The sequence below is a fragment of the Primulina huaijiensis genome, chromosome 15 (assembly GCF_012295235.1).
Source record: "Primulina huaijiensis isolate GDHJ02 chromosome 15, ASM1229523v2, whole genome shotgun sequence".
Lineage (NCBI taxonomy): Eukaryota > Viridiplantae > Streptophyta > Magnoliopsida > Lamiales > Gesneriaceae > Primulina > Primulina huaijiensis.
The window spans coordinates 18415470-18441754 of NC_133320.1; the positions used below are offsets into that span (position 1 = coordinate 18415470).

General features: G+C 35.0%; 2 protein-coding genes across 3 annotated transcripts; one reads left to right on the forward strand and one right to left on the reverse strand.

Moving 5' to 3' along the window:
- Window positions 1-3401: 3401 nt before the first annotated feature.
- Window positions 3402-10309, forward strand: LOC140960011 (flavonoid 3'-monooxygenase-like). 2 transcript variants are annotated; one of them, XM_073418111.1, is made up of 3 exons: window positions 3402-3915; window positions 4258-4713; window positions 10215-10309. In XM_073418111.1, the coding sequence occupies exons 1-3, from the start codon at window positions 3460-3462 to the stop codon at window positions 10215-10217; spliced, it is 915 nt and encodes a 304-aa protein (XP_073274212.1). In that variant the 5' UTR covers window positions 3402-3459; the 3' UTR covers window positions 10218-10309. The 2 variants fall into 2 exon arrangements, with proteins under 2 accessions (XP_073274212.1, XP_073274211.1); XM_073418110.1 differs by lacking the exon at window positions 10215-10309 and having other exon boundaries at window positions 4258-4837.
- Window positions 10310-11487: 1178 nt separating this feature from the next.
- LOC140959531 (protein LEO1 homolog) lies at window positions 11488-25629 on the reverse strand. Its single transcript, XM_073417410.1, has 9 exons — window positions 25467-25629; window positions 18664-18770; window positions 17431-17557; window positions 17140-17307; window positions 14971-15144; window positions 13004-13135; window positions 12643-12792; window positions 12438-12563; window positions 11488-11946 (listed from the first exon to the last, which is right to left on the reverse strand). The coding sequence occupies exons 1-9, from the start codon at window positions 25578-25580 to the stop codon at window positions 11725-11727; spliced, it is 1320 nt and encodes a 439-aa protein (XP_073273511.1). The 5' UTR covers window positions 25581-25629; the 3' UTR covers window positions 11488-11724.
- Between the last annotated feature and the right edge of the window lie 656 nt (window positions 25630-26285).

Below are 26285 nucleotides of genomic sequence, written 5' to 3' on the forward strand. Positions count from 1 at the left end.
AATATGTCCACAATCCCGTTAGGATGATACTTGACCTTGTAAACCCATTTATTCCCAATGACAGATTTGCCAGGAGGCAAAAGGACAATTTCCCAAGTTTTATTTGCTTCCAAGGAAGCAACTTCAGCATCCATGGCTGATTGCCAACAAGGATCGCCAACTGCTTCATGGTAATTACTAGGTTCTTTAATGTGGGAAATGGAGGTAAATAAGGCTTTGAAGGATGGAGATACGTGAGAGTAGGATATGTATTTCACAATAGGATGCATTGAAGATGAGGGGGTTTGAATAGACATGCATGCATAATCACTTGTCCAATGGATGGTCGAGACAGCCTAGAAGAATGCCTAGGCTGCAGGCCTGATGATGGGATAAGTGACGAAGAACTAGAACCAGAAGGAGAAAGGGATTGATGAGGTGAAGAAAGATTGACAACAACAATGTCATCAATAGAAAATTGAGGAAGGAAGGATGGGGTTTTGGGTTCATGTTGGGAGAAAGGAAAAATTGATTCATGAAAAGATACATCCCTAGAAATGAAGAACTTATTGTTTGTGAGATCAAGAAGTTTGTATCTTTTTTGTGTGTTTGAATAACTGATAAAAACACATTTGGTGGCCCGAGATGCAAACTTGTACCTCGAGGAAGGATGGATGCATAGCATAAACATCCAAAAACGCGAAGATGTGAGTACGAAGGAGGGCGATGAAATAACATTTCAAAAAGTGTTCTGTTATATAGGAGAGGAGTATGTATGTGGTTGATCAAATACACAACAGTAAGAATGCTGTAACGTCCCGAAAATTTAAAAGTCCACTCGGACCACATGCACGCAAGTTATTAAATTCTCTTGTATTTTAATTAAATGTTTTAATTGCATGAATTAATTATGTTGTGCATATTGACATATTTAAAATATATTTTTCTACATGATTACATTAAAATGTATTTTTAAAGGTTATTCGAGTTGCGAACGAGGAACGGAGATCGATGGCTGAAAAATGTAAAATGTTTTTTATTAAATAATTTTTTTAATTATTTAAAATATGGTTGATGGTTTTTCATATTTTTGAAAATAAGGGGTTTTGAGGTGATTTTATACGCCGGGGCATAAATTTTATCGGTGTTGGTTTTTCAACAAAAATACGAACTTTTTGGCAACCCGGCTAATAAATTCACAAACTTATTTTCCAATATGAATATTCGCATTAATATAAGAACTTCTAGTTTGCATATATATCCTACATTACTAAATGTTAATATCAACCCATTATATAAAAAAAATTTCTTTCTGTCAACCATATTTTTTGTCGACCGTAACAAAACCTTAATTCTCGATTAGTTTGACTGGATATTGGATGCAGTCGAAAGTCGCCGACGCTTTTGTGCTTCATCAATTGATTTTATTCTTCACATTATGATCGATGTAAAGGTATCGCATTGCTGAAGTTGAATGGTTGCAGTATATTTGCCCACACGGGAAGGTACTAAAGAGAAAGAAGATGTAAGTGCAGACATTATATGATTGCTTTTAATGATCAGTGAACACATCTTCTAGGCTTTTGTGAAGGAAAAATTGCCTTAATAATACCTGAAGTGAAAAAATCTAATGGACGTACGTCTCTTTAATCATTAAATTTTTCCTTTGTGAATAAGACTGATTAACAAATGTTTATAGTAAAATTTTGAGGATCATAGGATGGTGTCGACTTATTAGACATGATTGCGAAATGATGACGAGGAATATGAGACTTCTTGATAGTGGGATAGCGTACAATGATGCTTGCAATACACAATTAGGCCTATGAATACAGTGTTCTTAGTGTTCGAAAAGATCACGACCCTGCTCGATTTGTCCTCTGATAAAACAAAAACAAATTGAGTAAAATACTGTTCATATATTTATATTTGAACTCAATCTCAAATATTTTATTCGATTCGAAGCTAAAAAAAAAATTGTAACTGATTTGCTTAACTTGAAAATAACATGGTTGAAAAAATCGTGCGAAAAAACTGTCTGATTCTTGAAACTGTGTGTACTGTAAAAGCAGTTCAGTTTGCTTATCTATGTATTCTTATACTTGCTATGAAAATGATGAAGACAGAAATGCAAGGAATCAAGGGACTGGAATGTAAGAAAGACGATGAGTTAGAAATTTTACATATTGCATAATGCATAATGTTGTTCAAATCTTTTAAAAAAAATTCAGGGAATTAGGATTGATATCTCATTTATTGCAGTTACTGGACAAGTATAACTTAACATCTTTCAACAGGTGTAACCAGAAAATAATATTCTCAAATGATTATTATAAAGTATTTATCTAACAATAAATAGTGTAAACCAAATAGTTTACTAAATTTATCGGGCTTATATAATTATTGGCAAAAACTTGTGTGAAACAGTCTCACTGTTCGTATTTGTGAGACGGATCTCTTATTTGGGTCATCTATGAAAAGTATTACTTTTTATGTTGAGAGTATTACTTTTTATTGTGAATATGGGTAGGGTTGACCCGTCTCACAGATTAAGATCCGTGAGACGTTCTCACATGAGACCCACTCTTCTCAAAATCGTCGCTAATTAACGACAGATTTTTCAAAACCGTCGTTAATTTGAATCTGATTTTCAATTTAGCGACGGTTTTATTGAAATATTCATTGTTAATTCAGAGATGATTGTTTTAAAAATTGTGGTAATTTGCCCACGATTTTCTTATAAATGTGGGCAAATTCAATTTAACAACGATTTTGAAAAAAATGTCGCTGAACTAGTTTTTTTTTTAGCACATCATTTCGATTTGTTGGCCAAAGCCCAACAAGAATTCGACTTGGTAGTCGGCAATGACCTGCTCGTGTAGGAATCCTACCTCCCTCATTTAAAAATATATTTCATAATTTTGGTGGTCATGTTAACTGCGATTATTTCCCTCAAAATTGAGAAATCCTCAAATTTGTTTTCATGTCATCGGTTAATAATAGTCAATAATTTCTAGCTAAAATTAGATACTTTGGTAAAAATCATATCAAAATTTAGAAGTTCACATAGACTAATTACAAAATCAACTAAAATCTGTAAGGCAAAAAATTATGTGAGACAGTCTCACGGGTCGTATTTTGTGAGACAGATTTCTTATTTAGGTCATCCATGAAATAGTATTACCTTTTATGCTAAGAGTATTACTTTTTATTGTGAATATCGGTATGGTTGATCCATCTCACAGATAAATATTCGTTAGACCGTCTCACAACATACCTATCAAATCTGTAATTTTTAGAAGATGGACGTAGATAAGGACCACAACCAAACCAAGTTACCTAACCTATCAATAGCCCTGTACATCAATGGTGCCCAACATTTTGCATTAGTAAATCCCGATGGCAAGCTCTATCTCTATATATATATATGAACACAGACAGACAGATACAAAGAAAAAAGATACTGGTAGATCCCGGAAAATGTTCAGCTCCACCTTAACGTTGATTACATGCACTTCCATTTTAGGGTTCCTTCTATATTCTTTCCTGCATAGCCGGTGGCTAAAGGACCCTCGACGACAACTGCCTCCTGGCCCAAGGCCATGGCCGATTGTCGGAAACCTCCTGCAACTGGGGCCGATGCCCCACCGGTCGTTGGCGGAGTTAGCTAGGGTGCATGGTCCCCTTATGCATCTCAAGTTGGGATCCGTTCACTCCGTGGTGGCCTCCTCCGCAAGCGTGGCGGAGCAATTCCTTAAGGTGCACGACTCGAACTTCTTGAGCCGGCCGCCGAACTCGGCTGCTAAATATTTTGCATACAACTACCAAGACTTGGTTTTCACGTCATACGGCCCACGGTGGCGCTTGCTCAGGAAAATCTGTGCCCTCCATCTCTTCTCTGCAAAGGCTTTAGATAACTTCGTCAACGTCAGACAGGTTATATTATGATTTCTCGGGAAAGTGCCTCAATTTTGTAGATTCCAATCATGTCATCATATTAATTACTTCAATAATTTTAAAATTATTGAATATATATGTAGTTGATAAGTTGGCAACTCATAAACTGATAAACTTCTCTAATATAAGTACTTATTTCAAATAACTTGAAGGAAAATCAAGATTTTTGATTCATCGTCGGTTTATTTATTTGACCAAGATCATTCTCCCAAAAAAAAAAATTCTAAATTTTGATATTTAAAAAAAATAAGCCCATATGCTTAAAAAAAAAACATATATTTTCCCAAGAATAAAATTACTGGAAAACTCTTGGTTTTGTAGGAAGAAGTGCTAGTTCTCAGCGGTGCTCTAGCTCGTGCAATACAAACGCCGGTGGATCTAGGCCAAATGATAAACACGTGCACCACCAACGCAATATCACGCGTGATCCTCGGGAGGCGCCTGGTCGACCATGTACGGGGCCGCGCGGACACCAAGGGGGAGGAGGTAAAGGCACTGGTGTCGGAGGTGACGATGTTGGCAGGTATGTTTGTGATCAGCGATTTTATCCCACTCCTCAAAGGTTTGGACGTACAGGGAGTAGTGAAGAAGTTGAAGGTGGGCCACAAGCGATTCGATTCTTTTCTGAATGCGATGATCGAAGATCGCAAGATCGACGGCCCTCACGGGAGAGAGGGACATGTGGACCTATTGAGCATCTTGATTTCTCCGGAGGTGGAGGATGATGGCACCAAGGAAGAGAGGCCGACTCCTACAGAAATTAAAGCCTTGTTTCTCGTATGTGATTTTATCCTTATAACTATCCAATTTATCACATGAAAAAATCTTATGGTTTTCTTGGATCAGTCGTATACTTACGATATTATGCCAAACGTAGGGTCGAACTAACTCTCATACTCGTATACATGAAAATAAATTAACAATTTTATATTTTGATATGAAATATAAAGTTTTTTTTTTTAATTCTTGAGAAGATATAAATGGTTATTTTTCAATTGCAGAACTTGTTTATAGAACCGTTGTCATTGACTCTATAAACCGTTGTCTTTGATCTCCAAAAGACAACTGTTTTATAAAACCGTTGTCTTTTGCTTAAAAAAAACACCATTTCACTAAAACCGTTGTTAAAAAACTTTTTAACAACGGTTTTAGTGAAAACCGTTATCGTATGTGTATTGTTGATTATGAAATTTCTTGTAGTGGTTGGAGTTTCTCTTTATTTGTTGGATTCAAATAGGAATATTTGACAAAATAATTGGCCCATTTCTATCATCCACACATCATTATTATAAAATATTATTTTAACCCGAAAGACTAAAAAATATAAAGTAAGTCTCTTGTGAAACGATCTCACGAATTTTTATCTGTGAGACAGGTCAACCCTACCGATATTCACAATAAAAAATAATACTCTTAGCATAAAAAGTAATACTTTTTCATGGATGACTCAAATAAGATATTCGACCCACGAAATTGATCCGTGAAACTGTCTCACAAGAGTTTTTGTGAAAAATACAACATTTTTTGTTTGGTAATATCATTTCAATTTTAGATTACTATATCAGTTTCATCGATTTATTATTCTAAATAGTTAACATTATATCAGATGATTATTAATAGTGTATATTATACTGGGTTTATTTTATAAATAATTTAATTTTAAAAAATTAATTCAAAAATTGTTTTAAAAAAAAAGTTTGCACAAATACTGCAATCCGCGCTTGGTAAGCGCCGACGCTGGTCCATGTGTACAAAGTCTGTGCTTCCTAAGCACGGCCTCTGTATATTATATTAATTTTTTTTTAAAATTTTCGTTTTTTATTGGCCGTTCGTTTATTTCGCTTTATTACGTTCATTCATTGTATTCATTGCCTGACCATTTCACGTGAAAGCTGAAGATTTGAAAATTCACGTGATCTGAAAATTCACGTGAACTTCAATAATTCAAATATGTAGTATTCACATTCATCTCCTATATAATAGATGAAAAATTCAACGAATGAGTTATCAATTTTCTCATAAATTTTCTCTCAATTTTCATCGGAAAAATGTCTAACATCGACGTACACTTATATTTTGGTGGTCATGTAATTAGCGATAATGGATCGGTTGAATATAGCATTCCATTTGTTAGACCAATACGAGTATTACGATCTATTAATTTGATGGAGTTAGTTGAAGTTGTGCATAAAATGTTAGCAATCGATCCAGCGAATTTTTCTCTGAAGATGTCAACAAAGTATTCATTCATGGAGAGAGCATCTTGGCATGAAATTCAAGTCAATCTCGTTGATGACGATGCTTTACAGTTTATAATGCAATGTGACAATATGCATATTTTACATCTGTACGTGGAAGCAATTTCAATTGAGCATCATGTTGGATTTGATGATCCTGAATCATACGTTCCACATGCATCCGATTCAGGTTTCTATAACCAACCCGGTACGTCTACATATGGTGGTTTTCAGGAGTAAGAATCTTATGTGCCACAGGTTACTGAAGGACTCGGTAATATGAGTTTCGATGATGTAAGTGGGCCTTGGGATCAATATATAAATGTTTCGTCGGAACAAAATAATGCTCCATATTGGTCGAATTCAACATTAGATACGAGTGCTCGTTGTCCGGATCAAGCCAATAATGATGATATTTTGAGGATTGATTCTGAACCCGATATGTCATACAGCGAGTCTGAAGAAGAATAAGTGAATATTGATGATGAAGTGAATACTTTTACAAATCCTGATGAGGGGACATCATCTCGACAACCACCACGCGACACATTACAGAGGCAGACCGTACCATTTTTTTCAAATCCTGATGAGGGGACATCATCTCGACAACCATCATTTTTCAATAAATTTTTTGGGGAAGAGCCTCCTGATTCTGTCGAGGTTCCTTGTGGAGTGCAATCAAGCTATTACAATCCGGATAGAGGTGAATTATGCGTTAATATGTTATTTAAAAATAAGAATGATCTTATTGCATCTGTGAAGGATTATTCAGTAAGAGCTGTCAGGCGTGAGTACCGTGTCGTGGATAACACACGTAGTTTGTGGAAGTTACGTTGTAAAAATAATTCTTCTACGGTCATTTGTCGATGGGGACTTCGCGTTTCTTTGAAAGCCAAGACTGGTTATTGGAAAATAACAAAATATGGCGGGCCTCACACATGTATATCTACCTCTGTTGGTATAGACCATAAGAATTTGAACAGTGATATGGTGGCACATACGTTACTGGGAGTTGTTCGTTGTGATCTTTCGTACGAGATTAAGTATATCATCGAAAATGTGAAAGATAAATATGGATATCAAATCTCGTACACGAAGGCATGGCAAAGTTTGAAACGTGCTATAGAAATTGCTTATGGTACATGGGAGAGCTCTGTTAAATTGCTTCCAAAATATATGTGTGCTTTGTCCAAATATAATTCGGGAACAGCTGTGGAGTGGAAGCATCTCAGAGCCAACACTGAAATTTGTAAGACACTGAACTATGTTTTCTGGGCCATTCAAGTCGTGTGTTGATGGGTTTCGACATTGTCGGAAAATAATTAGTGTCGATGGTACACACTTGTTTACCAAATACAAGCACAAAATGTTGATTGGTGTCATTCTGGATGCGAACAATCAGGTTCTACAGCTAGCATTTGCTATTATGGATGAAGAAACAACAGATTCTTGGAAATGGTTCTTGGAGAACCTAGGAAGACATGTTGTTCGTGGTGAAAATGGTGTGTGTCTTATTTCTGATAGGCATAAGGGAATGGTGTGTGTCTTATTTCTGATAGGCATGCCCCATTCTTCGACCATCACGGACCTCTGCCAACTAGCTGGGGTTATATGGGATGATAGTGAGCCAGTCTTGCACAAGAAAGGCAATATTTTAATTTACGGCAAGATCGCGAGAGATAAAAGACGGAGGCAGATTGAGAGTGGCCCGGGCGAGGCTTCAGGGAGTGGAGCACAGCCACAGCCCGCCAGAAAGGCACGACACGCAGGACAGGCACGTGCAGAGAGTGGACAGACCGCACACCAGCGTCTTGATGACCTAGAGCGCATGATGAGGAGACAGTGGCAGATGACACGCGAGCAGTTGGATTACGTGCATGATTTTAATCGTGTGCTTGCGCAGCGCTTCCATGCGACTAGCACCTCCGAAGAGCCATGTCCACCCCCACCCCCACCCCCCAAGCATTTTCACATCGACCCGTCGAGGATGATTTTGAGTATGATGAGGATGACGAGGTTGAGCTGTCAGGCGAGGACAGCGAGTCCTGATGCATTTTCTGATTTGGCATCTTTCCTTTTCGTTTCTGTAATTTATTGTTTTGCAATGTGAAAATCTTCAAACATTTGTCATTTCAAACTTTCGTTTAAATTTCGTTACGAAATCATATTATTGATCACGTGTTTTTTATGACACGATGAGTTGAGGTGTATGTTTTTATTATTGAATTTCGTTATGGTTTAACTATGTTTATTTGTCGTGCTATATCTCAATCGATAGAAACAACTTGTATAGATAAAACAATTTAGACTATGCAACAATGCAAACTGTACAACAATAGAAATTATATAGTTACAATTAAGTTGAAGAATCATCGTCATAATTAAAATGATACAAATGGCTCCCTGTTCCACAATCAGGTGGATTGCGTCTTCTCGTCCCTCTACGCAATCCTACATTTTCAGGAATTTCTTCATTTGAGTAACCTGGATAAGTGATAGGTGAAATAACATTCATCTGTAGTCGAGTGTCATGCACAAAATGCCGAGGTCCAACATTAAGCAAATTCGTAAAACTTTGTGTGTTCGACCAATAAAGAGTCTGAAAATCCGACTGACCAAACAAACGAAAGTCAGCAAACCCTGAATCACTGAAAAAACCAGGTTGAGTATTAGAAGTTCCTGCAACATTAAATTCGGTTGACGAAATAATAGTAGAGGTTCCTACAAACCCAGTTGATTGCGTAACCATGTCACCTCTATGTCATTCTTCTGGTAAACGATCCAATTAAATTATTAAAAAAAATTATGTTAAAATTAAATATTAAAATAATCAAAACAAAATAGTTTTCATTTAATCACTATTAAATATTAAAATTCTATAATACCTCATTATTATTCATACGATCTAGAGAATCCCTTATAATTCTTACAGCATGTGTCGGAGAATGTGTGTAACTAAATCCAAATTTCCAGCTACAATTATATAAAAAAAATTACATGTATAGAAAATATACAAGATATATATGATATTACCAAAATAATTTTTAAATATTATCGTGCACCATATGGAGAAACTTGAATAAAAGCATCCGTATCAACGGGAGGTACAACTAATGTTAACCCATCTCGATCGGGGTTAACACATTTAATCCTGCTCCATGCCTATATATGTTTATGATAATTAAAATTGTTCAACAAATTTAACAAAAAAATTGTGTTAAATAATCACATCACATTAATGATACCTGCAGGATATATAAAGGTCCAGCCATTGTAGTCTTCTCTATACGTGAAGCGTTACGCAACTCACGGTATAGAAATGCTAAAACTGCACTACCCCAACTATAAGACTTCACGTTATCAACATCTCGTAGCAGTTGCAAAAATATTAGTCTAGCAGAGCCTCCTTGATAGTCAGGGAACATTATTCCTCCAATAATCATTAACACAACACAACGAGTAAATTTCACAACATCTACTTCTGAAGTATCATCATTAACAAGGTTAGACATGCAATGATAGTGTAATGCAGTCATAGACAGATGACCACTTTTCAAATGTTTTGATGCTGGCAAAAATCCCAACATATCCAAACATATGTGTTGTCATTCCTCAACTTTATGTGACACATCTACTCCAGTTACTGCTTCACCATCAATTGTTAGACCCCAATTTATTGAAACATCTTGTAACGTGACTGTTGCTTCACCACATGTAAAATGAAACTTGTGTGTCTCGCGTCGCCAACGTTCAACAAGCGCAGTAATCAAATGATTATCATAAACTTGTGAAACTCCATAAAAACCCATATGATTTAAATATGCCAGTACACGTATGTGTAAGTAATTATCAGTATATAACTTCCAAATCAAATTATCCGACCTCTTCACTTTGACAATATCATCAACGGTTATGGAAGAAATTGTTGATAAAATATGTGTTGCTTGTAAATAGAAGACACTGGAATCTTATGGATTTCGATTATCTGCCATTCTGAATTATGTTGTAGATCTTCTCAACTTCGTCTCAAAAAATTTTCAGTGAGGAAAGGAGAAATGCGAAAATGAGACGGCAAAGAAAAGAGGAGGAAAGAAGAAGAGGAGGAAAGAAGAAGGAATCGAGGAGATAAGGATCCGTCGAATGGAGAAGCGCCACGTGGAGCACCGTCCGCGCTTACCAAGCGCGGACGGTGCTCCACGTGAGCAGCATCCGCGCTTACCAAGCGCGGATTGCAATATTTGTGCAAACTTTTTTTTTAAAAATTATTTTTGAATTAATATTTTAAAATTAATTTATTTATAAAATAAACCCATATTATACTAGCACAACACACAAATTGTGTGTGCAAATTTAAAATTATTTATGTTAAAATAATTTTTAAACATGATAAATTAGCTATAAAATAATTTCAAAAATAATCTTCTATTTTATCTCCTTAAAATGGAGATTGAAAGTTTCTTTTAAAAAGAAAGGTTATATGTTTTTAAAAAAAAAACAAAAAAAACAACGTTACAGCGATAACTTCATCTCATGTGTTCTTGCAGTAGTGAATTGATGTTGAAATATAAATTTTTCATTCCATTTAACAATTTTTTATTTTAAAAACTTAATAAAATTATATATAATATTTTTTTAAAAAAATTTACAATTACACATAAGCACATAATTTTTAAAAAATACAATTAATTAAAATTTACATATATTAAAAAGTGGACAAATTTCACTATTCATCCGCATGTAAACTAAAAATATATTGGATCAAATCTTTTTGAAGTCTGTGATGCAGTTTTCGGTTCCAAATACATTCGATCAAGTTCTTTTAAAATATAACCATTGGGATTTTTTGTTTAATTTTTCTACATTTTTTGTTATTTATTATTAATTTTCGAGATTTTTAATTTTCCATAAAAAATCATTTTTAAAAAATTTATTAAAGGCTGAGATGATCCTAGCCGCTGATTCAAACGGTCTTACTATATTTTTAAAAAAAAAAATAAAAAAAGATATGACTTATGGGGAAGTTGGTGAAAAATCCCCAATCAAAATATTTCTTTGGGTTCACTCCCTACCCACAAAATTGTGGTACTATGTCATACAAAATGTGGTACACTTTATGTGGAAATGTGATACTAAAAAAGTACCCAGCGACTGAACACAAAAAAAATCGACGGCTGGGGACTGAAGGCCAATTTCCCGATGACTTATCATGTAAAAATATTCAAAAATCTATTGTTTTCAAAGAAAGTGTATTTTTGCGTTTTGGGTGCGGTGAGGTGCTAAAGCATGATCCAAATCATAGTAAAACGACTAATTTAAAGGTGTCAAAGAACTTGATCTCACGCTGTAGTCATAAAATATCATGGTCATCAATTTTTAGCAGTAAACTTCAACAAAAGGTAGGCTCATCCACATGAAAGGAGATTTAGTATCATGTAGCTAAATTGAAAGGTTCAACCGAAAACCAACAATGTCATGACGCTTCATATGAAGTTCTTCGAAAACCAAGCAGAACCTTGCTGGAACAAGTTGTGATGTCCCGCGGATAAGGAATTTATTTTGTGAAATTGTCACTTACCTCAGCTTCAGTTTCGTTGCGCTTTTCCTCTACTTGTTCAAATATTGAGTCAGGCTTACCACCAGATGGGGCATCTTGATCTTCATGCCCTTTATGTCCACATTTCGACTCCGCCTTCTCACTTGCAGAAAAGCGAAATGGTCCTTCAGCAGATGTATCAGATGATGATGCTAGATGAAATTTTGTCTCCTGAGAATTCTGTTATAAACTAAATTTATTTAGAAAAGGTTCGATTTTTAGATTAAAAAAAAAAAAGAAAGATAGTGCCCATGAAGCATGACCCTTTTTCTACATTACTAATGTTCTTCTCAACATCAGCTTCCTTCTTAGACCTCATTCTTTTTTTTTGATAGGAAACATACTTCTTAGACCTCATTCAATCTGTGCTGAGAAGCAGATTGCGGGGATACAAAGTAAAGTCGTTTACTATTCTGATGAAAAAGGTAACATGATAAAAGTAAATAAAATCTAATATTACAATTGGTTTTCTCATCATTTCATCAACTAATTTATTGGTTTATTTCTCAATAGTTCATCTGCTTTCGGGGGACTGTGTGCGAGAGAGAAAAAAGAAAGAGAACAATTATTCTTGATGCATATTTAGTAAGAGAACAATCAAGAAACTATCTTGTTACCCATACATGATACACTTCTAGGAATTGATGGAAAACAGAAAAACATTGAGTTACCTCACGAATATCATCCATCATAGATGAAAATTCGAACTTGCTGATGTCCTCGGCAGTGCTCTTACGGTTCTTTCTCTTCTTCTTCTGATTATGGCGTTTATTAGCTTTAGCTGTTTTCTTTTCAGCCTACAAAGTCATGGGATCAAATAAAATTTGAAATTGAGGGATGCACGCCAAACAAATCAGAACCTTATTAGTGATTTACCATCTCAGTTTGTTCCATCAGATTTTCAGGGCCCGAATTTTTATCCCATGAATCAACATGATCGGGTAAAAAACAACGGGAACTCGAGGATGATGTTGAAGGCATGACCTTCATCTTTCTAGGGATTATCCCCTGAGCCTGATAGGTTTCCTGCAAGGTTGTCAGAGAATGGTGGAGGTAACTGATAAGCTAAGAAAAATAGTTGTTACAATCGATACTGACATAGAAAATAGAGCACGTGTAGGATATATTCAACAAGTTCCATTTATAAACGAACACCACCACTGGTATATGGTTTCTTATCAAAATTTCATGCAGAAAGTAACATTAATGACAATGTGGTGGTTTGCTTAGAAGGCACCTTCCAATGTTCAAGGAACAAATGCGATTGAATTTCCTGTACATTGTGCTCAGACACATCAAATGCTTTGTTTCCAATTAATAACTGTAGACTCCCATCAGACCATGTAACGAAGCGTGCATTGCTCTCAACCTACAAAGTAAATCATTTTGAGATTAATTAAAGACAACTAAAAGTGTATGGGTGCATATAGATCTGTGGTAAAAAAAAAATGCAATAACTGTCTCTTCAACATTGGGAACGACTGCCCAGACTTGAGCGGATCAAACCAATACCTTGCATCTGTTATGGATTGGAAAGAATTTAGTAAAAACGATATCGTTCGTTCGTTGCTGACTCGACCTTCAATTCTAAAAACTCAATAGCTCTGGAGGTCAAAACCAAGGTCTTGGAATTCTAAATATCTGGACCACACAGCAACTAGAAAAACCAGGATATAACATTTAAACTTCATAGTTGTGCATTAAATCTATATCATGTAATCAAAATTTAAAATCGGAAAACAAACATTAGTTGAAAACACAAAAAAGTTGAGCTCTTTGTTTGCTATCTTACACTGCACTACATAGGGGATTATATTGAGAATTCCTGAAGCATCAGGAGATCCCCCTTTTGTTATCTTGACAAAAATCCTGCTTACATTTCCTTATGTCTAAATCTGAGTCCTAGATCATGTTTATGTTTCTGATTTTACAGCTTCCATTCATGAGAACTATATTTCCTCTAGGTTTCATAAGTAGCATAAGTTGAATGATCAGCTCAAAGTTATTTTCTATTTGTTTCATCTTATTAATTGGCATGCAAATCCATCTTATCAACTTCTAAAGCAGCTGCAAGCTGAAATATTGGAGAGGTCAAGTACGGAAATGTTGACCTCTTCATTGAAACTGTATGCATAATTATTGAGGAAGCAATAACATTTAACATTGATTATCAGAAGTGTATAATATCTTTGCATATCAAATGCGAAATAGTAAGTAAAGAGAATCAAGGAATTATGAGCAAAACTTGGCCACTGGGACTTTAAAGAAATGAAGTTGATCAACCACTCTAATTTAGATAAAACAAGACAACTCTAGACCAGTACAAGATATGCACTGGGGAACATCAGGATGAGAAAGAACAGTAAAGGCAGAATACGGTCCAAGTCAAATTCATTACGCGAGAATGAAAGTGATATTTTCCAACATATCCACAAGTTTTGATGATGCATGTGTCACATTTGACTATTTCTCCTTAAATGATGATTCCCTCTGTTTTTTCTCACTTTTATTAAACTAACTCGTAATTATTTGTACTTAATGCTCCCTCGGTCATCTGTTCAATCTTTTGATTGACATCATGGAGGCAACTGAACATAAACATATAGCAGTTAATTTGATTGCAGAAAAGCATGGGCATATCATTAAAGTCGGACCGATTATTTTATTAACAAAGAATTGCTAGTGTGATTAACACTGAAATAAACCCGAATGACCAGAAAACCGAAACCTGAAAACGAAGTATCAAAAGGAAGTAGTTCATCCAAAAGGCCACCACATTAAACCCATTCTACATATTCCATTCCTTCTCTCCTTCTAGTGTAAAGTTTTGTTTTTTACATTTAGATTTTGGTGTTGCTTTTACAAACCAATTTCTTCATTTCCAGATAGCTACAAGAAGGACGATGTGATTTCCTTCTATCCTCTCACACATGTACCCGCAAGGTACGAATTTAGTACAAGATGGAAAACTGACACAAATTGGTGACAATACCGGTACAGCAAAGGCGTTTAATTAATAGATCAAAACAACTACTTGAAAATGTTTTGATGATCATGCACGACATTTTCTTCTTCAGAGCAGCTTCGTTTTAATAGTAAATTGATGCGAACCATACCACATCATTACAAAAAGCTGAGTATTGATTCATCAGATACCTATTCTTTTACGTTAAATCGGTAAGACAGCATCACATATTCACTTACAGAAGTTGTTCCATCAGGGTTTTTGACTTCTCTCCACCGAATGATATTGGGGAGTGGGATAGGCCTTTTAAATCCAGAAGCATCTTCTGCATAGAACTCTTGTTCAACATATGTTGCAGGGTCAAATGGTATAGGGTCAATGGCAATTAAGTTGGAAAAATCGACAGTTGCCATCTGCAGTATTAAAAAAGGCATTATGATATCCAGATATACAGGAACCTGAAAAATATATTTTGTAGCTGCCTAGAAGGATGAGTTCACATACATCAAGTATGCAAGCCAGTCGTTAACAGACAGGAACAGAACTAACATTCAACCAACAAAACTGGAAGATCTATCTGTACAAGACAGACTCCTAGAATGGACAAAAGCATGAGAATAAATAGAAAGAGGGACAGAAGACTGTTTACAAAAATCATCTATAATCCATATAATAGATGTGAGACAAGTGATACAACTACAACTGAAAATTTCATAACTGCATATTTTCCTAAGGTCAAAAGCAATAAAAAAACAAGAAACCAAGAGAGGATACTCATACCAGAAATTAGAAAAGGAATACGTATATTGTTATCTATTCACTTCACATAATAAACTTAAAAATAGCAGCACTACTTACTATGGAGGAGAAACAAGCTTTCCATGCCTTAATATTTTAGTGCAAAAGATAGCTCATACAGAAGAAACTCGAGTAGACAACTAAAATATCACATAAGCAACAAGACCTAAATAATTTTACATGCAATCACACTTAATGAAAATTGACAAATTCCACTGGTTCCCAAGATTTGTAAAATTTTGCATTATCCGCAAGACACAAGCTAGCTAGCACCCAATGTTTAAGAGAACACAAAAGACCCAATTGTTGCATTGTTTCAAATATGTCATTGAATTTTTAAAAAGGAACCTGAGATCAAAGAGAATTAATTCTCTCATATTTTTCTATCCAGCATCATTGAATACAAGACATATAGCCCTTATCATAAAAATAAAAACATAAGATAAAGGAAACAAGACTATTATGAAACTCGCAAAAACAATAATAAATTGGTAACTAGTAGATATGACATAACAGAAATATTGACTAGACAGACTAGTTAAGATTAATCTCCAAACATGCAAATCATTCCACTTCTCATCATTCAACTTTAACCTAGAGAATAAATAACAATTCCTAGTTTGAGATCCCAGACTTCAAAACGGAATTTGTTAGAATGTATGCTTCTCGTGATTTTGCTCCCCAATACCGTAGACAAAATGTTTTCGTACTTTTCACTAATTAATGAACTTTACACCAATGTAAAAATGCTTTATTCTAGCATATTTCGCTGGATCATGAGCAATGCTAATGGTTGACCTGTTGTGATTCGTGGCTATAGACCTGTATGGCTCCTTCCAAAGGAATATGGAAATCTCAAATCTTACATCAATACAGTTAGCGAATTTGTTCATAATCTCATTACGCAATTGGACGGAAACTCCACCAATCAACAAGCTTGGTAAATATCCACATGCAACCGATCCTTTACAATTTGCCTTTACAAAAGTAAAAACATTTAAAAACTTGTGTGATCGTTCTAATAACCTGGCCTTGGTACCATGAAACCAGAGACTAAATGGAAATAATTATTTGATACTGGTTTATTTACCAAATCAAATTCAATATAAAAAGCCCCTGATAGTACAGAAAGAGAACCTGAGATAATGGGAAAAATAAAAATAGGAAACCAAAAAATCTTCATATGGAATGAACTTCCAAATACACTCAAACAAAAAGATTAACTAATAGAACACAAACTCTAATATTGGGGATCATTCAGCTTTCCATCCAATGCTCACAAAAGACGTTACTCTTATTAAAGTTCCACTCTAGAAAGCTCTAAGCAGCCATGAAATTCTAGTTATGAAAACGCGTTTCATGTTAGGTTGTAGGATATTATCATGTACGATGAAGATGTAACCAAACTGACAAAATGAAAAACCTTGGAAAGAGATATACTGCTTGAAGAAAACATGATATGAGTTATACCTGATTTGGATGACCCAGACGCATTTCATATTAGGTTGTAGGATATTACATGTACAATAGATGAACATGTAACCAAACGACAAAATGAAAAACCTTGGAAAGAGATATACTGCTTGAAGAAAACATGATATGAGTTATACCTGATTTGGATGACCCAGGGAAGGATGCATTGGAATCTCGAACACCAGCGGCAGGTTTCCAGCTTCCTTCCCCTTGAGTTTAGTCTCATCATGTTCTTCTGCAGCCTCCTGAAGTGCTTCTCCATCCGTTACAACAATCCCGGACCTCAATTCTTTCTCAGAACAAATCTACGAGGGAAGCAGAGAATGTAAACCGATTGCAAGTATAATTTGAATTTACCCACACTATAAAACGAGAAAAAACAAAAATGAAGTTATTTTTTAACATCATTTAAAACATTATGGATTTACCCCTTGGTTAATCTGATTCTGAACTCCATACTCTGCTTGTTCATCATCCTCTGAATCCCCAAAAACATCACGAATTACAGCTGCAAGATGTAGATCTAGATCCTCGTCTTTCTCACTTCCGATCAATCTATAGTGATAACAAAAATGTCAAATGTAAAGTTAGCTCCAAACACATTTGCATGACAGTAAAGAGGTTTTATCGAGAAAATAGGACTAACATAACATGTCATGGCATGGGTCAACAATTTAAATTTAAATTTAAAGTATATAAAAGACGAAAGCTATAGTTCCCCATTCAGATAAATCAACCACTGTTATTTCATCCGCATAATTACATCACTGCAAAGGATCTCTCAAAAATAAACCAACAGACATAATTCCAGTAACTGGAAAAAAAGGTACACAGATCCCGTATTACTGCGTTACAAGATGCAGTGCACATAGAATATAACATCATTACATCATTGCCGTAAACAAGAAACATTAGCTTAGAAATTTTATATTTTTTGGGAACTCTAAAGACTCCAAAATTAATATGTTTTTGACCAGTTTTCTCGCAATCATTTTCTAAACTAATGTATGCATTCAGCAATACAAGTAAAGATTAGAACCACAAAGTAAACTTAGACAAACCGTGGTATTGACATAAAAACCCAAGGAGAAAAAGACGGCCTTAAATACAAATAACCGTGTAAGATATGAATAGCAGAAACATCTCATCTTATTTTCAGAAAAAATGGATCCCAGGACCAGGAAAATTGCACTTGTACAAGAGAAATTTGTCATTCGCTGATTCTTTGACGACCACCATGCTCTCTCTTGACCAACATTTGAATAAAATTATTCAGCATCAAGAGCAAGTTGAATATTATGCTCATGCATTTGTAAAATATGGAGAGCATAATCGGAGAAATCATGCCTTTAGCACAATGCAACATAAATATAAGGAATTAAAATAGGATGCATATTGTCCCCTGCCCTCTGGTGTCAACAAGGGAACGTCGAGCATAACAACCTTGTATTACCTTTGACAGCCACACACTGAAAATGCTCTGTAAGAAATTTATTTGAGAATTCAACCAATATGAGTTGTCAGATCTTGAGCCATGTGCATCAATATGAGAACTCGGCCGGATTCAGAAGAAAGTAGAAAATATTTTTCCCAAGGTAAAAAACACTAAAAATAGGAAAAATTTAATAACTAAAAGGTGCAAAACAAGTTCAGTGCAAGACCTTGAGCTTCTAGCTTCATTATCAAGCTTGATGTCTCCTTTACTTATGGTTGAGACTTCCTTCTCAGGCTTAGGAGTTCCATTGTCATCATTCTGAATACAAAAGCTCTTTATGCCAAGACAAAAAAATAAATACATAAATAGATAACAAGGGAGACAAAGAACTAACTTTAAAAATTATGGAATAGATCAACATAAACGAATATTACTAAAACCACACATGTCTTATAACTTTGTCTGACAGCACTCAAAACCGAACACGATAAAAAAGCAACTATTACTGCAAAGAATGAAATTCAATTTTTCACAAACCAGCCATGACAATACTAATTAATCATCAAAACAAACAAGAGCTACAACCAGGAAGCACTAATTTTCATTATTTGTGGCTTATATCCAGGCAGTAAGATTCATCCAATCTACCTAGAGTCTAATCAACATAAAGGATTAATTTATATTTAAATGACGCAAAGCTTTGTCAAAAACTTTTATCATCAATGCACATCATGATACATAATACCCCAAAATTCCAAATGACGAGCAATCAGGAAAAAGTTCAGAAAAATGCCCAAGAGCATAAGGAGTCGGGAAATCACGAGCAGGCAAAAGATAGAAAACCTTGAAAATTCTAGGTATCCAGAATTTGGAACCTCTACTATTGCGAGAAGCTGGGAGTTAATCATTGTTGAGAAATCGGAAACAATCCAGAGATTAGCCACCGCGAGTATTCGGAAAAGGAATGGTTGGGGTTTCCATATAGCTTCAAGGTGGTAAACATCACATGTCAAGTGGTCAAGTAGTTGGGGAGATGGTAGTCAGGCATGAGCAGACTCATCCCTCAAACTTAAAGGTCGGACTAAACTTTAGAAAATAATTTGAATATTAGAGTTGAGCAGTCGGTGCGAACAAAGCAGCAAGCCAGAGCTAAAAGGATGTCCTGAGCCAACGCCAATAGTCTAAAGTAGGGAATTATACATGAAGAGCAATTGTTTGTTTCATGTTTTTAATTACTTATTTTGGGATTTATCTTTGAGCAGTACTTAAGTAAACATAAAAAAAATTGAGTTATCATTGAGCATGACCTTGCAATAGGTGAATCATTCTTTAAAATGAAGAGGAATTAAATCAGTCATATTTCAAATTATGATTGGAAATTTATGGTGTTTTTTCTCGATTATCAATTAGTTGATGGTTCATCTTACATATATACTTCTTTTGAACATATTACTTCACTTCCCAATCACCTTTAGGCCAGCTTCACATTGTAAGCTTGAAATTTTTATTTTATAAGTATTTTGTTGCAATACTTTTTGTGATACATGTTATGCCTAGTAGTACGCCGTAGGCCGTGGTATCATAGGATAAAACGCCAGGACATGTCAAATTAGAGTTAGCGCCACAGAGTGGAGGTGCCGACCCGATGGACATATAGATCTTGTGTTGTTAAGCTTAAAAATAAAGGACCTTAAGCATCCGATAAATATCCTATAGTGCTAGTCTTGTTATTTCAATTCTTACCCAATAAATGAGCGGATATGGCACAACGGGGAAGAGGAAGACCGATTTGAGTAAAGACCGAGACTACTAGTATTGTACGGTCAGTGTACCAATGTTCCTCGGGTGACAAAATGGAATACTAGTATTTGTGTTAGCTCACCCAAGAAGTACGGTCTCTATTGCGACTAGGGTCGTGGAGCCATTGTTGAAGCCCAGCGAAGGGATGACTTGGGGCACATTGTCATCTAGTCATTGGAGGGAAAGTTTTGCCTTACAGGAAGGAAATTTAAGAAGAGTAGTTCACTTGTGGACACATCGATCAACATGCAAGAGAGACTATTCCCAATAGACGTTAGCTTCCAATTTGTGAGAAGGACATCATATATCTACCGCTTGCAGGGAAGAAAACAAAGAAGATGTCAAACAACGAATAAAATCTCCTTGATAGACAGTTACTGGGAGTTACTCGATTGACATTGTTGAAGAATGTGACTCATAACGCTGCAAATGAGAAATCGCCTCCGGGTCTGACGAAGGTTCTGTCAGATATGTATGAGAAGCTTTCCACAAATAATAAGGTATTTTTTATGAAAAATATTTTAATTTGAAGATGACAGAATGGCAGCACATCTGAACGAGTTTAATACAATTGTCAATCAATTGTCTTCCATTGAAATTAATTTTGATGATGAGGTTTGTGCCTTAATACTTTTGGCGTCTCTACCAAACAATTGGGAACCAAGGCGAGCTTCAGTTAGTAATTATGATGGTAGTGCAAAACTGAAATGTAATAATGTCACAGATATATTCTTGCATAAGAGGTTCGCGGAATTGATTCTGGTTAAACAGCGACAAGAAAGTTTTGTCTTAAATATTTAAGGTAGAGGTAGATGGAATAATAGAAATTCTAACCGGAAGTCGGAATAGAGACATGTCACATTCAAAGAATGGTAGAAGTAATTCCAGATCTGGGATAAATCTGGAATGCTCGAACTGTGAGGACAAGGCCATATGAAAAAAGAATTGTACGGCACCAAATAAAAACAAAAACAAGGGCAACGTCGCAAACGTGGCAACTAATGAGATTCAAAATGCACTATTTTTGTATGTTGACAGTCCAGTTGATTTTTGGGTTTTGGACTCAGGGTACGGCCTTTCACACTACTCTTCGTCATGAAATTATGGAAAATTATGTTGCTAGAAATGATGGGAAAGTTTAACTGGTTGATGGAGAACCTTTGGATATTGTAGATATTCGTTTAAAAATGTCAAAAGGGATTGTGTGGAAAAATATAAAAAGTGAGACATTTAACGATGTTGATGCGAAATTTAATTTCGGTGAGACAACTTGACGATGAAGGGCATAATGTCACCTTTTTGTGGTGGTGCTTGGAAGATTATAAAATATTTTACGGTTGTTGCACGTACCAATAAAACTGGAACTTTTTACATGACTTCCAATTCAAGAGATATGATTGTTGTTGATAGTTGTGCCAAGTAAGATTCATATGAGTGGAAAGAGGATGAAGATGCTTTCATCGGAGTTGAAATATGTTGACATCCAGTTATGTGAAAGTTATGTTCTTGGAAAGCATAAAAGAGTCAGTTTCTCTAAATCTGGGAAAGATCTGAGAAAAGAAAAATTGACGTTGGTGCATATTGATGTTGGGGGCCTTCACATGTGAGTTCTTTTGGAGGATCTAACTACTATGTGATATTCATTGATGATTCTACCAAGAAAGTATGAGTTTATTTTCTGAAAAATAAATCTGATGTGTTTGATACTATAAAAAATGGAAAACAATGGTAGAAAATGAGACGAATTTAAAAGTAAAGAGTCTGAAATCTGAGAATGAGGGTGAACACAAAGCTGGTGACTTCAAGCATTATTGTGCTAAGAATGAGATCAAGATGATGAAAACTGTTACTGGAAATCCTCAACAAAAAAGTGTGGCTGAAAAAAAGAATAGGACCTTGAATGAACGCGCAAGGAGCATACGTATTAATGCAGAATTCCATAATGCATTTTGGGCTGATGCAATTAACACAGCAACTTGTTTGATTAATAGGGGTCTATCAATGCCTCTAAATTATAGCACACCAGATGAGGTTTGAAGCGCCAAAGCGGTAAATTATTCTTTTCTAAAAGTATTTGATTGACTCTCTTATGTTCATGTTGATGTTTCTGCAAGAACTAAACTTGATCATAAGTCTAAGAAATTTTTCCTTATTGTCTATGGTGATACTGAGTTTGGTCATAGTTTCTGGCATGACCAAAATCGGAAAATTATCAATTTTCAACGAGCATGTGTTGTACAAAGACAAATTGAGTAAATATCCGGAAAATGCAGATTCTGAAGTAAAAATACATGCGTTAATTCACTGGAAAGATTTTCCACTAACGATTTGCAACATGATGCTCCAATTAATGAAGAAAATATATTCTCAACTGACCAAGAGGATATAGCCCCACAAACCACTCATGTGACAGAATTGAGGAGATCTTGTAGAATCTCCAGGTCACCACTGAGATTCTCTCCATCCTCAATTCTATTTTGTTGACTGATAGAGGTGAACCAAAAAGTTATGATGAGGCAAAGCATGTTGATGAATCAAGTGGGAATTTGCAGCGGTGGCAAATGGACATAGCTCTCACATCGAGAGTGAACCACAATAAATCTTGGGTGATTTTGTGTTTATTTTTCGCCGACTTTTATCGCATTCGGTAGTTAAAACTGAGACCATAATTCCTAACAACATTATCTCTAGTTCACAAAGAGAATGAACTAATTGATTCGTCAGACCAACAAAATTCCCAATATTAGAAGTTTCTTGGGATTGGCTGGATACTACATACACTTTACCAAAGGGATCTCCTTATTGGCAAGACCAATGACCTAGCTCACAAGTCAAAATGCCAGATTTGAATGATCTTCCAAATATGAGCAAAACTTCTAAGAGCTGAAGAAAAAACTAAAAATGTATTGACCACATTTTCCTATTCGGAAAATTTCAAAATTACAAACTGACGCATCTCATCAAAGCATCAAATGTGTATTCATGCAAGATGATCGAGTGGTGGCTTATGCTTCTCGTCAGCTAAAGCCAAATGAAGATCAATACCCTATTCACAATCTTAAGTGGTGGGAATAATGTTCACACTTAACATCTAAGCAACCCAATGTATATGGAGCGAAGTTCATGACCTGTCATTTTATATCAACTTAAACATTATTCTCAGCTACTCTCATAAATCACAGGCTTAATAAGCACATTTTCCCAAAAAGTTCTATAAATATTTTCATTATTGAGAAACATTATCATAATCCAGTAGTTGGATAAAGGAGACACAAAAGGTCTGTATGTTAACTCAATAAGATGACTTACAGAATCAAAAAAATTAAAATTTCCATGTTCGTAAGGGTGGAAACCCCACTTACATGCTAGGAAAAAAAATTATTGGTCAATTTGCAGAAGTAAAGACTATAATGATCATTCTATCAATACCCAGGTAAACGACAGTTTATCATAGCTGACTAATGTTTTCACCAAAAAGCTGGCAATTGATCATGTAAAAGCAACAAAAGTTTAATTCTTAAAAATGTGAATAATATGGTATAGCAGCGGCAATATCAAGCACAACAAAAATGACCAAAGTACATATTGACTTTAAAATTATCCTAATCATCCCCGAATCTAATTCTTTATTGTTTGAGTTAGGATCTGCCTAACACCTATAGTACTACATTTTCATCCTCCTCTCATTTTTACTAGAAGTGATGACATATATTACCGTGTTTATTCTCACATTTTTATCATGTTCTATTACTTCAAGATTAGAAGTCCTCCATGCTTTTCTTTCTGCCTGCAACAAGAGTCCAAGACCATCTTATATTTATGCTGATACATCTAACCATATGATCATCATGTTAAAATGCAAACTGCAGTGAATGTCAGGCACATTAATGAGTACATACCCCAAGAAACTCATATGCATTCATGCGTGTTATTCACTATATGTGGCTAGATTTTCCATGCATAAATGATCACCCATTACATGGAGACTCGTAATACAATAGCGACAATCATAACAATAAGCAGTATATCTTACATGAAGAATTCAGATATAGCAAATGATGTTTCAGAATTGTCCAAAGAAAAATTAAAAAGCTTTCAGAATAAGAAACTAAAACTGTAAATTTTTCATAGAAAACATTTTAGAGACTGGAAAAGAAAACAGTGCTTTTTATTTTTCCTAATCCCAGGTTTAAATAGCCTACAGCATCCAGCATGAGGCTCAACAAGCTCATGCATCATCTTGAATTTTCCTCTTAAGTAAATAATCTAAGCCAAATAATGATTTTCTTTACAGTCAAAAGTGTGCATGTGTGTGATTCTTAGTTGACACGATTGACATTCATAGGAAAAAAAATCTCCGGCAAATATTCTCATGTTTGCCTGAGATTAGGGGTGAACAAAACTTCAGTCAAACAAAAATAACCAACCGCGATGAATCAATTCGAAAGATCGATTTGGTTGATTCCAAATTTCGGTTTTTAACTTTTAAAAAATTCAGTTACTTCGGTTTATTTGGATCTGTTTCAATTATTTTTTAAGAAAGCCGAAATAACTGGGTTTTTCTAAATGAAATTCAATTTTTTTATGTAGGCCTATCATATTGAATTGGTCTTGGGCTTTGGTTTGGGCTAAGCTTATTTAAATTGAGTTTTGTGTCATGATAAGTTAATTGGAGTAATGATTAAATGTTTGGATTTTATTACCGAATTTGGAGTGTCTCTTGGTTTCAAGAAGTATTTTTTTGAAATTTTGATTAATTCGGTTACTGGAGGGAATAATGAATTTTTAATTTGATTTGGTTTGTTGTTTTTGATGAAAAAATCAGTCAGATCAGTTGACGAATCAAATGTACACCTCTAATAAGATTATCTACATATAAAGTGGGGATAATCCCAAATCTGTTGCTCCATCAAATAAAAACTAGCATTTATATTGAATACCAAATAATTCATTTATTTGTGTATCACAAAACAAATTCCTAATAAAAATAAAAGTAAAAAATAAAACAAGTCTATCTCACAAATCAGAAAATAAAAATTGATGGATGTTTTCCAGAAAAAGAATGTGATTCTAGATTCCCAGGATGGAAGACATGAGAAGCATTCAATGAAATGAAACTCCATTGGAATTTGAAGATGTTTTTGTGATTAAGATCTAATTTGGGGAAAAAAGGAAAATTAAATTTCAAAAGCTTAACAGGCAACTGAAAAAGAAAAATGAAAATCTTACAAAAACAGAGTCCGCTGGGTGATTTAATTCATGGTTGGTTTCAAAATCCTCATCTTCTGATAAATCACCAAAGAGGTTTTTCAAGATTTGGCGCTTCTCCATTTCTCCCACCATTGTTTTCTCTCCCAAGAAAAACCTAAGTTTTTTTATGGATGGTCTACGACTGTGTGATAGCGAGTGTGTGCTAAGGAAAATTTGTGAACTTACGATTTTTTTTTATGATTTTTGTTGGTGCGTACTCTAATGTGAATGGGAATATTATGAGTAGGGAATTTGCTTTAAATTTAATGTCTTCAACAACTAATTTTATGACAGTCGAGCAAGTGTGTACATGCTGCGTTGTAATAATAAATAAAAATGTCCAAAAATAACGACTAGGTAGGCGTAATAAATGAGAATCGATTACATCGATATTAACAATGATTAGGGAAATCCTTTACAAGAGTGTATTTTGAGCCCATGAGTTTTTCAGACCAGATAATTCCACCACGTGTTCTTAGTTCAAATGAGTAGATGCTAACATGATGAATATGAAATGGACACGAGTGAGGATACCTGCTTGTTCAAACCATGTATTTTCAAAATTGTTTAAACTGAGTTTGCAGTTGCAGATGTGAATTGAGAGTATGAGGAAGAATCATGTTGTAGTCATGTATGAGGCTGTTCAATACAGAACATCAGTCACTAATAATAAACTGGGAGAAACCATTCATTGTCATTACTTCAACCCTTTGTCACTCCTAGAGATCACTTCAATCCTTTATCATTGGTTGCATGTTAAAATTCCAAATAGGTCCTAGAAAACTTCCCGGTACCAAA

What these genes read in the sequence shown, in the direction of transcription:
- LOC140960011 (XM_073418110.1), top strand. Translation starts at nt 3,460, where the DNA reads ATGTTCAGCTCCACCTTAACGTTGATTACATGCACTTCCATTTTAGGG. An exon ending in ACTTCGTCAACGTCAGACAG is followed by an intron (nt 3,916 to 4,257) that starts GTTATATTATGA and finishes TTGGTTTTGTAG; the next exon opens with GAAGAAGTGCTAGTTCTCAG.
- LOC140959531 (XM_073417410.1), bottom strand. Translation starts at nt 25,580, where the DNA reads ATGGTGGGAGAAATGGAGAAGCGCCAAATCTTGAAAAACCTCTTTGGT. An exon ending in ACCCAGCGGACTCTGTTTTT is followed by an intron (nt 18,771 to 25,466) that starts GTAAGATTTTCA and finishes CTTGGCATAAAG; the next exon opens with AGCTTTTGTATTCAGAATGA. An exon ending in TGATGGAACAAACTGAGATG is followed by an intron (nt 12,564 to 12,642) that starts GTAAATCACTAA and finishes ATGACTTTGTAG; the next exon opens with GCTGAAAAGAAAACAGCTAA.